Source organism: Euphorbia lathyris, chromosome 4 (assembly GCF_963576675.1).
Source record: "Euphorbia lathyris chromosome 4, ddEupLath1.1, whole genome shotgun sequence".
Lineage (NCBI taxonomy): Eukaryota > Viridiplantae > Streptophyta > Magnoliopsida > Malpighiales > Euphorbiaceae > Euphorbia > Euphorbia lathyris.
In genome coordinates this window covers 4,362,446-4,376,410 of record NC_088913.1, presented here as the reverse complement: position 1 = coordinate 4,376,410, position 13,965 = coordinate 4,362,446, and the positions used below count along the sequence as shown (strand labels likewise).

The 13,965-nt window shown below is 34.4% G+C and overlaps 1 protein-coding gene across 13 annotated transcripts; it reads left to right on the top strand.

Moving 5' to 3' along the window:
• The first annotated feature begins 5,412 nt into the window (after positions 1–5,412).
• LOC136226101 (putative disease resistance protein RGA3) lies at positions 5,413–12,716 on the top strand. Of its 13 annotated transcripts, none has more exons than XM_066014415.1 (11): positions 5,417–6,400; positions 6,775–9,996; positions 10,174–10,242; positions 10,350–10,430; positions 10,528–10,590; positions 10,665–10,720; positions 10,880–11,103; positions 11,448–11,540; positions 11,652–11,720; positions 11,816–11,897; positions 12,055–12,716. In XM_066014415.1, exon 2 carries the CDS (start codon positions 6,903–6,905, stop codon positions 9,966–9,968), a length of 3,066 nt encoding a protein of 1,021 aa, XP_065870487.1. In that variant the 5' UTR covers positions 5,417–6,400; positions 6,775–6,902; the 3' UTR covers positions 9,969–9,996; positions 10,174–10,242; positions 10,350–10,430; positions 10,528–10,590; positions 10,665–10,720; positions 10,880–11,103; positions 11,448–11,540; positions 11,652–11,720; positions 11,816–11,897; positions 12,055–12,716. The 13 variants fall into 13 exon arrangements, with proteins under 13 accessions (XP_065870491.1, XP_065870487.1, XP_065870489.1 ...); XM_066014417.1 differs by having other exon boundaries at positions 11,636–11,720; XM_066014422.1 differs by lacking the exon at positions 11,448–11,540.
• Positions 12,717–13,965: the final 1,249 nt, after the last annotated feature.

The following is a 13,965-nucleotide window of genomic DNA, read 5'->3' as shown; positions in this document are numbered from 1 at the left end:
ACGGTGCTTGTTAGAAGTGATATAGGGTAAATTACACTTATGGCCACTGAGTTTTACCTATTTTCATATTATGACCACTGACTTCATTTCTTTCCGATATGGTCACTGAACTTTACACTTTTTAACACCGGTGGCCACTTAACGTCTCAAAACAACCGTTGACGGTTAAAAATAAAAAATCCAAAGCGTTAATGATATTCTAAGGAACTTTAATTCTTGAAAAATTTCGTTTTGAGGTCATTTGGGTGTTGTTTGGTTAGGAGAGAGAAAGTGAATTTTTAGAGAAAGAAAAACTCTAAAAATGTGATTTTAGAAAATAAAAAATATGGTTTCATGGTAAATGTCGTTCTGAACAACTTTAATTCTTGAATATTTTCATTTTGAGGTCGTTAACGATCGTTAACGGTCATTTTGAGAAGTTAGTTAAATTTGAGTAGCCACCGGTGTTAAAAAGTTTAAAGTTCAGTGGCCATACCGGGAAGAAATGAAGTTTAGTGGCCATGGATGTAATTTACCCAAGTGATATAAGAGGTGGGATAGGGATAAAAAACACGAAATAAATTATCCCGTGTTTGTTTGGGAGATAGAAGAGTGAAACGGATGAGGGATAAGATTCTTATCCCTCAAATCCTATATCCAGGAGGGGATGGTATAAGGAGGTGGGATAAGCTCCTGCGATTTTAATAGGATGGAAAAGTCCATCTTATCCCTCAAATTAATGTTATGTAGTTTAAATAAGATTAAAATAGTAAAATGTATTATTTTATCTCCATCCCTATCCCACATACTGATATTCTATTAGGATGGGGATATGGATAAATGTTGAGATAGGGATAAGGATAAATGGTTGGGATAGTGATAAATATATGATAGTCGGAAATTATTATTCAATGTTTGGTACGTGGGATATGGATATGGATAAAATAATACATTTTACTATTTTAACCCTATTTAAACTACATAATATTAATTTGAGGGATAAGATGAACTTTTCCATCCTATTAAAATCGTAGGAGCTTATCCCACCTCCTTATACCACCCCCTCCTGGGTATAGGATTTGAGGGATAAGAAGTTTATTCCTCGTCCGTCTCACTCTTCTATCTCCCAAACAAACACGAGATAACTTATCTCGTATTTTTTTATCCTTATCCCACCTCCTATATCCCTTCTAACAAACACCCCGTGAATAATAATTCTCGACTATTATATTTTTATCCTTATCCCAACCATTTATCCTTATTCCTATCCCAACATTTATCCCTATCCCAATAGAATACCAAACGCCCCGTTAACGTTTGAAATGGTGTAATTTTACTTTTAACGTTGAAAGTTCTGAGTAATTTTATTCCTAATAAATTGGGTCATTATTATAAAACATAGATATTTTTGTTTCTTATTCTGCATCTAATTATATAATAATGGCTTCAAGCATTATTTGGTCCATGACCTATCCAAAATTGTGTCATTTGGTCCCAGACCTATTATTTGGTCACATTTGGCCCTTGAACTATCCAATTTGGTGAAATTTCACCCAAATTGTATGAATATTTAACAGAATCATTATCTCATTGATAGGTAATGATATTTTGACACTTAAACTTGAAACGTGATATTTCTTAAAGTTTTTTTTTCACATTATGTGGAAATAGTTAATTAGATTAAAAAAAGAAAAAAAAACAAAAAACAAATCCTAAACTAAAATCTATTAAGTTCAAGTGTCAAAATATTGTTACTTGTTAATGAGATAATGATTCGGTTAAGTTTGAATCCAAATTGGATGAAAGTTCACCAATTTGTGATAGATCAGGGGCCACATGTGACCAAATAATAGATCAGAGACCAAATGACAAAATTTTGGATAGATTAGAGGTCAAATAGTGCTTTAAGCCTATAATAATTCGTTTTAAAAAAAGGTTTTATATTTTTTATAATTTAATAAAAGAATTGGAAATTAATATTTATAAGTTCGGTAAAATTTTTGAATTTTTTATCTAATTCGTACAAAAAGACAGTATATTTTTTTATTTTTTTATTTTTTTCACATCCTAACATATGCTTGTGATTTGTTACTGATAAAATGACGCACATTTGAAGTGTAAATGACAAAATTCATGACCGAGAAGACAATTTGATGAATTATTTCTCAAATTGAACCAATTGATCAACGTTAGGGGTAAAATTGCTCCTAGCTTCTAACGTTAGGGGTAAAATTGCACCATTTTAGATGTTAGAGGTAAAATTGCTCATGGTCCAAAACGTTAGAAGTATTTTTGCACCTTAACCTTTTTTAATATCACTGGACATTGAAGTTTAACTAACTCCTTCAAAATAACCGTTAATGATCTAAAAATGAAAATATTTAAGAATTGAAGTTGTTTAGAATTACATTTACCATGAAACTACATTTTTTATTTTCCAAAATCACATTTTTTTGGAGTTTTCTCTCACTAAAAATTTATTCTCTCCTCTAATCAAATAACACGTAAATGACCTCAAAGTGACAGTTGACGACTTTAAAATAAAAAATTTCAATAGTTGATCAATATTCTAAACAATTTTAATTCTTCAAAATTTCCATTTTGAGATGTTGCTTGGTTATAAGAGAAAAAATAAATTTTTAAAAAGAGAAAACTATGAAATAAATATGTCGTTTTTAACAACTTTAATTTTTTAACATTTTCATTTTGAGGTCATTAGCTATCATTTTGAGACATGAGTTAAAGTTTAGTGGTTATAATGTTAAAAAATGTAAAACTAAAACTGAGTGATTTTTATATTACTTTCTAAAGTTTGGTGGTTATATCATGAAAACAAGTAAAGTTTTCAGTGGTCATGGTTGTAATTTACACTTTGTTTGTAATATAAAAAATTTTATCGATTTATTTTCATAAGCAAACAAAGATCGAAAAATCAATAAACTATTTTTTGTATAATAATTTTTGGCAAACAAACGAGATCTAACCTTGAACATGTTTGGAAAATATAGGTTTGGAATAAAATTAGAGTTTTGGAAAAAATTTAGATGTTTAACTAGTCAAAACCTTTGATAGTGGTATTGAAAAACGGATTGAGACAACGATTGAACTAAACTGCTAATTTAGAAAAAAAAAACTAGTTTTAAGAGTTTCTTTAATTAGAGAATTGCACCTTATATTAAAAGAATTTTTTTTATCTCTAATTACTATCCTTAATTACCTATTAAATATGAAAAAATTCATCATTATTATTATTATTATTTACGTTTGGAGAACTTACCATTATAATTATCTCCAGGCTAATCTTTATCTTTATCCTTCTTAGTTGAGTTTAAGTTAAACACTCTCTTCACCTAATTTCTTAGGTTGTTTAGTTGGAATTGGGTTCTTCTCATTTCTATTATATATTCTCCTATTTAGGGAAATTAATCAACATATTTATTTTCTAACTCTCAAATTACAATAGTGAAATTTATTCCCAGAAGTAAGACCAATCTCAACTACTTGATCGAACATGAGAAAGAAACTCTCAAGAACTATGTAGAAAGATTCTAGCAGAAAGCCATTCAAGTCAAAGTACTGAATGTGGAAAGAACGGTTAGAATAATGAAAGCCAACTACCTCAACAAATAGTTATCCCGAGAGCTAACCACCAACACACCTGAAACCTTCAAGGACTTGCTGAGCCAGGTAAGAGACTTCTGTTAATGGAGGCCCACAAGCTCAACCCTCTATTGAACGACAAGGTCTCCCCCTCTAGCAGCTAGTCTATAAATGATAGAGACCGATGCCAAAGAAAGCCACGAGAGCACCTAGAGAGGTCACTAATCTCTTTGAATGCTTCTAGAGAAGATGTCATGTACTGGATCAGGAAGAATATGGTACACATCACATACCCTCCAAAGATGAAGAAGCCCCCCTCACACAGTAACAGAACATACTGTAACTTCCATAAAAGTGGAGGACACTACATGGAGACTACATGCAACTCATCACCGACTTATGGGAAGTTGGACCGCTTCTTTAAGAATCGACTAATATCTACTACATATATCACTAATGACAATCAACAGAAAACGATTAACAACAACATCAAACAATAAACAACTGAATTAAAAAGGTTTTTTTTTCTAAAATTACATTCTTTTGCATATTAAAGCTAATTTTGCTTTTTTTGTCAATAATAATATAATTAAATTTGTATTTATTCTTAGAATTAATGATTAATGTTTAATTATGAAATTTTATAGATTAATTATTATTTATTAAATAATTAAATCTTAATTATTGTTTTTTTAAATAAATATAATTTGATCCAAATCCTGTTTTTATTTAGATGTAAGGTGTAAAAATACCCCTAAGGTTGATAGTTATGAAATTTTTTACTTATAACGTTTAAAATTGTACAATTTTACTCCTAATATTAGCAGTCATAACAATATTACCTTTACCTCTGATGTTGGCAAATTCCATCAATTTCAAATATTATTAAAAGAAATACAAATATTTTATTATCGCATTATGCATCAATAACACATGTGTTGATTCTAAAATTTCTGTTTTACGTTTTTTATAATTTCATAATAAAATTAGATATTAATATATTTTTAAATTTAAAGAAATATTTCAAATCTTAATTTTTTTATCCACTCATACTCGTACCGAAATGCAATATATTTTTCTGAACTTTTTCCTTTATATATTTTGTTACGTGTATAAATTTTTACAGTTGGAAGCAAAATTGCAAATGATAGTTAACATTGCTCCCACCTTTCACCATTAGCTATTTAAAAAAACACAAATATTCTGTTACCACCATTTGATATTCTATTGGAATAGTATGGCCCTGTTTGGGAATTAGCTGTTAGCTAATTACATTAGCTGATTTGACTAGTTGATTTGATTAGCTGTTTGTGTAGACCTGTTTGGTAAAAATTAGCTGATTGATAATAGTGGTTTGTGCAAAAAGACGAATAAAGACATTAATTTTGGTGCATGAGAAGAGTGAGTATCTATTAGGGTTAAAGAAGTCTATTAATTTTAATATTACAAAACGCTAATTGTAAAAGCTCATTTTAAGAGCCTTTTCTAAATTAGCGTTTTCATTCCAAAACTCTCTTCCAAACCTCTCTCCACCAAACACTCCGATTAGCGGTTTCAGTGGTCAAACCTCTAAAGTTGGTCAAAATCGCTCTTTTTATCCCAAAACGCTCTTTACCAAACGGGGCCTATAGAGATAAAGGTTGGATAGAGATAAAGATAAATGATTGGAATAAGAATAAAAATATGATAGTTAGCAATTATTGTTTGGAATGTGGAATATGAATGTGGATAAAATAATACCTTTTACTATTTTAACCTTATTTAAACTACATAACATTAATTTGAGGTATAAGATAGACTTTTCCATCCTCAGTTCCGGACCCTAATGACCAAGTGAAATTTAGACCTTCACCGTTAGATTAGATGATATTATAATCCTATGGCCATGAAATTAATTAATTTAATATTAATTAACTGACTTTTTTTTCTATTAACTCTAATCAACTCCTACAAACAAGGAAACAACTTTTGGAGAGAGAGAATTTTGATTTTGCAGAACCACGTTCTTCACTTCGCCAGAAATTTTGTTCATTCACCTTAGTCCTTCCTCACCTGAATTGAATGTCGGATAATTGAATTGGTTATACCCATCTCTCCTTCCTCCTTTCTTCTTCTTCCATATTACCCGAGGCTATCGTTACCACTGTTGAACGATTAGAAACCACCGTCCAGAACAATCAACCAGTTGCCGGAGAATAAAAAAATGAGGTTCATAAAATTCAATATTGTTTATGAATTATGGATCCAAATTTCCTCTGTTAAAAGAAAAAATTCAATTGAACTACTATTGATCGATACCAGTTGCCAGAAAAAAAGCTTATTATGATGGATTTCAATGGAGGACTTCTCTGCAGTTTCTTCTCCAATGTTCCGGCGTTCCTTCTCAGACATTCACTGTTTTGTTATTCTCTCATACACGTTGCTTATTTGTAGGAGTTGATTAGAGTTAATAGAAAAATAAATCAGTTAATTAATATTAAATTAATTAATTTCATGGTCATAGGATTATAATATCATCTAATCTAACGGTGAAGGTTTAAATTCCACTTGGTTATTAGGATCCAATTGAACGGGACTGCTTCCATCCTATTAAAATGACTCGAGCTTATCCCACCTGCTTCTGAGTATAGGATTTGAGGGATAAAATCTCTCCACTCTCTCAGTCTTCCATCTCCCAAACAAACACCTCGTAACTTATCTCATAGTGTTCTTATCCTAGTCTCCTGACAAACATCCGCTAAATTCCTCGAAGCCTGAAGATCAACTTTCAATCTCCTAAAGTTTCAAATGTATGGAGGCTTGTTCTTATTTCGATTTCAAGGTATGAATTACTCCTTTTTTGCCTTTCAATTCTCTGAATTTACTTCCATTAAATTAATACAGAAACATCTGGTTGCTCTGCATCATTGCTGAGGACTTCTTTCGCTAACAAGTTTGTAATCAAATGGTAATTTCAAGCATCCTAACTAATGGCCTGTTAGGTGTTTGTTGTTATGTCTAGCTGAGATATTAAACATAATTGCCTGAATTTTGCTTCGTAAAATAGGATCCAAGTTTCATTTATTTACTTCAGCTCAAATTTAAGGATAAATTTAATATTACCATCAAATTTGACATGTTTTTTTAATTTTTATTAAAGGCTTAGTTGGATTTACATTGTTGACCCATTCATAGTTGGATTTTCAACTCTTTCAGGTCATCTTCACAAGAAATTAAGATCACTAATTTACATTTCATTTGTGAACCAAGTTCCAACCTTTTTCTCTTCTACTTGAAATCAACCTCCCCAATTTAGATTGCTCTTGTTTCCTTTACCTGGGAAAATGGCAGAATTAATCCTTTCTGATATCACTGTTGGACTCATTTCGAAGCTGGGTTCTTTGTTACTGAACGAGATAGGGCTGTGGTGGGGTCTGAAAGATGAGCTTCATAAACTCGAGAGAACTGTTTCCACAATCGAAGCTGTTCTTCTCCATGCGGAGGAGCAGTCTATGGGGAATCCTCAAGTCAAACATTGGCTTGGAATGGTGAGTGAAGCCATGTATGATGCTGATGACTTACTCGATGAGTTTTCAACAGAGGTTTTGCATCAACAAGTTGTGGGTGGTTCTAAAACGTCAAAAAAGGTGCGTCTTTTCTTTTCAAGTTCCAACCAATTTGCTTTTGGTCTCAAAATGGCTCATAAGATTAAAGCCCTTAGAGAGACATTAGATGATATTGCTGCTCAAAAGAATAAGTTTCATTTAGAAGAGCGATCTGTGGAGAGGGTTTTTGTAGCTAAGGGCAGGGACCAAGCTCACTCCTCTCCACCTGAAGTTGTTATTGGTAGACAACATGAAAAGGAGGCAATTGTAGAGCTTTTACTCTCTTCTGATTATCAAGAGAATGTGTCTGTTGTTGCCGTTGTTGGTATTGGAGGCTTGGGAAAGACTACACTTGCTCAACTGGTTTATAATGATGACAATGTCAAAAACCATTTTGAGTTGAGGATGTGGGTCTGTGTATCTGATGATTTTGATGTGAAATTACTGGTGAAAAAAGTTTTAGAATCTGCAACTGGAGAAACGCCTCAAAACACCGAGATGGATCCATTAAAAAATCTCCTCCATGAAAAGATAAATGGGAGAAAGTATCTGCTTGTGTTGGATGATGTGTGGAATGAGAATCCAAATAATTGGTTGAACTTAAAAGACTTGTTAGCAGGTGGTGCAAGAGGAAGTAAGATTGTAATCACTACACGACTCAGATCGGTTGCAGAGATGAGTCGGCCAATCTGTATTCATGAATTAAGAGGTCTGTCTGAAGATGAGGCTTGGTTGTTGTTCAAACAGATGGCATTCAAGCATGGGCAAGTGTTGAGTCCGAGCCTCGAAGCTATTGGAAGGGAAATTGTAGCCAAGTGTTGTGGAGTTCCTTTAGCCATAAGAGCAATAGGAGGTATGATGTTCTCTAAGGATTTGGAGTCTGAATGGCTAATGTTCAAAAATGAAGAACTCTCGAAGATAGATGTGTATAGGAATGATATTTTACCAATTCTTAGGTTGAGTTACAACCATCTCTCTTCCCATTATAAGCATTGTTTTGCTTATTGTAGCTTATATCCTAAAGACTTTAAAATTCCTGTAGAAGGTCTGATACAACAATGGAAGGCACAAGGGTATCTCAAGCCAACAAATTCAAATGTGTGTCTTCAAGATGTAGGTTTTGGGTATTTCATGGATCTTTTTCGGATGTCGTTCTTTCAAGATGCTGAAAGGGATGTTATTTCCGGTGAAATCAAACATTGCAAAATGCATGATTTAATGCATGATCTGGCCATTTCAGTTGCTGGGGACAATTTCTATGCATCACATTATGGAATAACAAGTCTTAAAGACAAAACTCGACATATGTCATTTCGGTTGCAAGATTTTTCTTCATTGTGGAAGGCAAAAAAGTTAAGAACAGTATTACAGTTGAACAATTTTCCCATCAAAGAAGAAAAACTCGATGCCATGTTTTGTAATTTGAGATGTTTGAGGGTGCTTGAAATACATGGGTACAAATTTAACGAACTGCCAAGTTCCATTTATAAATTGAAGCATCTAAGATATCTTGATCTTACCTTCTGTTCCAATATCGAGAAACTTCCATATTCAATCACAGATTTACAGAACTTACAAGTGTTGAAATTAAGTTTTTGTGAACGCCTCAAGCACCTGCCAAATAATATCACAAAGTTGGTCAATCTTACTGATCTTGACAATTCTGAGTGTTATGATTTAACTCATATGCCGCGGGGTATTGGGCAACTGACACGACTTGAGAAATTATCTCTATTTGTAATATCCAAGGATAATTCTATCTCCAAGCATAACGGTGGGCTTGATGAATTACATGCATTGAACAACTTGAGAGGTTCATTGAAAATCATGAATATAAAATACCTGAAAAATGCAGCAAGGGAGGCAGCTAATTTGAATGCGAAGAAACAACTTCAAGAATTGACATTAGACTGGGGCTTCTTTGAAGATGGTGACGATAATGTCAATGCGAATGATGAAATGGGATTGGAAGCTCTACGCCCACACCAAAATTTGAAAAGATTGTCTTTGTCGGGTTATAGAGGAGTGAAGCCTCCAAGCTGGCTACCATCTATCACTAATTTGGTGTCCATTTATATTGGGCGTTGCAGAAGCATACAGTGGCTCCCACCATTTGATAAGCTCCCTTATCTTAAAAACTTATGGATTTTTTATTTAACTAACCTGGAGCATATAGATGTTGCTGTGAATTTTGAAAATGGAGGATCTTCGTCATTCTTTCCTTCCCTAACAGGTCTTACTCTCACACACTGCCCCAATCTGAAGGGATTTGTGAGATGCAAGACTGATGTTGGAACGAAACCATCATCGATATCAATGGAAGAGCTGCCCTGCTTTCCTTATCTTTCTCGTTTGGAAATTGGAAGTTGTCCTAACTTGACTTACATGCCACTTTTTCCGGAGATTAAAACATTGAAATTGGGGGAAGACGGAGTGAAGTCCCTGATGGAAGTACTGAAGGGTGTGTCAAGTGACGAGAAGGGTGATGGCATGCAGTGGCAAAGCCTTAAAGTCCTCCATTCCATTGAATTTAGAGGCATGCATAACTTGGTTTCTCTACCAAAGGAGCTTCAATACGTTGCCACTCTGCAACATCTGCGTATATTTATGTGTCATCGTTTGAACTCTATACCAGAGTGGATGGGCAACCTCGTTGCGTTACAAGATTTGACTATCTTTGATTGTCCCCAACTATCAGAAAGATGTAAGAACAACACAACTGCTGATTGGCCTAAGATTTGTCACATTCCAAATATTTCCATTGACCATCAAAGTATTCAGAGGAATGGGTGCTATCTGCTCTGATTGCAAATCTTTCTCACATTTTGGCAGAGTATGTCCTCCTCCTCTTCAATCTCCATCATTTTTGAATTAAATATACTCCTTTTGGTCGTTTCCATAAAATCTTTATTTATGGATATTGTATATAGTTCAAGTTGAGTTTAATATGTACAAGAACGTGGGGGTCTTTTTGGATTTATATTCCCTTTGATTTGACTTGTCCTTGCAGTGATAAACAGACTCTGAAACAACATGCCATGTTGATAAAAGCCCCTTAATTGTCTTCAGAATTGACAAGGTCAGTTCTGATTCTGAATGATCAACCGTTTGCTTCTTTTTGTATTTGAATATGATAATTACTTGTCTTCCCTTCAATTTATACTTTCATTTGTTTGAACTCTGCAGTAAAATTTGCCCTTTGATTCCAACTTGCTGTGGGCTGTGGCTAGCAACATCGAAGCTCGTGGTGGTCTTTTAACCAATCTGGTATTATCTTTATGTTCTTCATTTACTTATGAGCAGGTAACCTAGTAAATTGGAATATCAAATTTGAATCAGACGTTTTTGTTTGAGATCATTTCAGGGCAATTCTTCAAAAATGTTCTACAAAATCAGCTTCAAATAGGATTCTAAGCATCACAGGCAGGTAATATGGTATAACTTTCTCATTGTGAGTCCTGATTAACAATGTGAATAATCACGAGACTTCTTTCTTTCAAGATGCTAGAGAAGCACACTCCAGATCCACCCATCTCGTCCTTCGAGGACCAATCTCGGTAAGTTCATCATCTCCTGGTATTCTTTCACGACATGGTCGCTTTCTCAACTATCCAATTTCTGGCACTTTAATTAAAGCTGTACAGGAGAAAAACCGTTCATTTCTTTACCGAATTTCTTGTTGTTGTTGTTGTTGATGTGAAAGTCTGGTTTAACAGGTGATGCTAAGGACAACTCGAAATGGAGTAGATAAGAGAGAGCTTAAAGGATCCAACTAACCACAAGCAACACAAAATGGTTAATGCCACAAATGATGAGGCTGCATATCATTTCTTCACATGAGCTTTGCTTGGAACAACGAGCCCGTTCCTTGGTTAAGTGAACCCAGTGGAACTTCTGTGAAAACGAGTCTTGGTGAGGCAAGCGAGTCTTATACTTTTGGGTTAGTGCTACCTCCTTTGAAATGTCTATTTTACTGCTGAAATATCATGTATTTGATTTATGCATCTCCTCTGTTTCTTTATGCTTAGTGCTACCTCTTTTGAAATGTCTATTTCTATCAAACAAAGGAAATGAATCCACATATTAGTTGCCTGGATGATGACGTGAAATGCATGTTTATGCTGCAGATTTGTAAGAATATTATGTTTAGCTATACTAAATTCAGATTTTTGAGAATTTGAAGTGGTTTTTTCTTGGAGCTTTTTTCTGTTTCACAAGGAATTTAATTCTTCAATGCTTTGCATATCCAATATTTTGATTCTGTTCTCATTTTTCTTTTTTGAGATTTTGATTTTGGTGAACAAGAAATTAGTATATAGTTATGTTCTGGGCTGTGGCTAGCATCGTCAGAGCTCGTGGTGGTTTCAAACTAATCTGGTATTAACACAATCCATTGCCATTACGCTCTTTGTTGTCTTATGAACATGTAACTTTTGCAAATTGGAATATAAAATTTGAATGAGGCATTTTAGTTTGAGATCATTTCAGGTCAATGCTTTGGAAAGGTTCGCAATATCAACTTCAAATTGGAATTTTGAGCTTCTGCATGTCAGGCAGGTAATACATGAAGATCAATGCCATAGCAAAATTGTTGTATATAACTTTCTCATAGCGGTTGAGAGTTAGTCCTTATTAAGAATGTGAAATTTCAGATACCTACTCGAAGCCAACGACTCTTCTTTCCTTGGAGCTGCTAGAGAATCACATGTCTTGTCTTTTCGACGACCAATCTCAGTAAGTTCATCGTTTATCATATCTTTTAAAGACACGGTCGCTCTCTCACTTATCCAATTTCTAATTGGTGCTTCAATTAAAGGCGTACATGAGAAAAATGATTCATTTCTTTATCCAATTTCTTGCTGTTGTTGATGTGAAAAGTCTGGTGTAACAGGTGAGGTTTGTTGGGCTTTGGAGACTAATAGATCGGCCCAAATGCAGTGATGGGCCCAGCTTCAGCGATCCAACTCACTGCTGAGTTGGACGGGGTACGGGGGCGGTAACCAAATTTTTTTTTAGGGTTTCTTAGGCGATTAGGGTTTCTTGAGGAGTATAAATATAGCCTCTTTCTTTGTAATCCACATCTCTCATATTATAGTGAAATATCCTGGTTTGGTAGTGCCCCCAGAAGTAGTCATTCAAATTGAGTGACGAACTGGGTAAATAATTCTTGTGTGTTTGTTTGTTTTTCGTTTATCGTAATTGCATTAGTTCCTAACAAGGTTTAAGGCTCCAACTAACTACAAGCAACAGAAAATCAAAATGGTTAAGTTGCTTTGAATAATGAACCAGTGGCTTACTTGGTTAAGTGAACCAGCGGAGCAGCTGAGAAAGCAATCGAGTCTTCACGAGGCTTGGTTAAGTGAGTCCAGTACAACGGAGCTGCTGCAAAAGCAAGCGACTAGGCAAAAAAAGTTAGCAAAGTTTGTTAAACAACTATTGTGATGTTCATCGTATAAGCTGATGTGACAAGTCTACTTAAGTTTGTTCTCTATATATTAGTATAGATACTCATGTCTTATATACTTCATATAATAATAGAAGCATTATTTTTCATATGTTGTGTTTAAGGATAATATTGAACCTGAAGTAGATTCAATTGATATATTAATGCAGACATCTCCCTCAAGAACCCGAGCCAAGATGAATCATTTTTTTCATATTTTGTGTTTAAGGATAATATTGAACATGAAGTAGATTCGATTTGATATATCTGCATATGATTTCATTTTTGTTTCCTCTCTTAGATTTAGGGTGTTGTTAAACCCAGCTCCAATTTCCCACATCTAGCCCCGTGAAAGGACGAAAGTATCCTTTGAGGCTTTGAGGTGGGAAATGGGGGAAAAAATGTCATGTATCAGCGCAGAAATAAAAAGGGCTGATTTGGGATTGTTAGTTATATCTGTTATTTGTTTTTAATTGTTGTTATTTGCAAGTTTTGGTGAATTGTCTGCTAGCTAATTGTTATTCCTTTTAGTACAGAAGTTGTTATGCCAGCTGGGGTAATTGTACTAGCTATGATGTCAGCAGTACTATTCCTCTTTATAGGTCACGCATTTGTATTTTGTGGGTATCATTAATGAATTAAGAATATTTCCTTCCTCACTTTCTCTCTTCTTTCCTCATTTTCTCTCTTCTTTCTGCACCTAATTCTCATTCTCTTCTTCCCTCTTATTTCACATTCTTTCTGTCAGTTCAATACATGACATTGGTATCAGAGATTCTTCTTCCTTGGACCATTCCATGAATGGTAAACTTGTCCGCTAAGAAAACTCGAGCAGCCACCAGTTTCGTGAAAAGGCAGAGGCCAACGCCGAGAAACTGGAAAGAGTGGAGGCTCGTCTTTTGGATGTTCAACAGGCTCAACAGAAACAGATTGAAGAAGTTTGCCTGGAACAGTCTTTGTTGCGTAAGGAGCAGATTAGCTCCCATCAATCCATGGAAGACATGTTTAAGAAAACAATGACCACTCTTGCTCAGCTCATTCGCCCAAACCAGGAATCATCCCAAACTTCACAAATTTCTATAAACCCAGAAACAGATCTCAACACTCCTAAAACTTCACTACAACCAGAATCCATCATCACCCCCCAAAGAACACCTCCCATTACTCTTAATGCAGAAAAAGGAATCTTAGGCAGTTCACCTCACAGTTTCGTGTTGGGCGAAACTTCTTACACCCAGAAAAATAATTCTCTGCACAAAGTGCTTCCTAAATGTGAGCTTCCTGCATTTGATGGAGCTGAGGTGGAAAATTGGCTCAGTAAGTGTTCAAAGTATTTTCAGATCTTCGATGTAGCTTTGG

What these genes read in the sequence shown, in the direction of transcription:
- LOC136226101 (XM_066014419.1), top strand. Translation starts at nt 6,903, where the DNA reads ATGGCAGAATTAATCCTTTCTGATATCACTGTTGGACTCATTTCGAAG.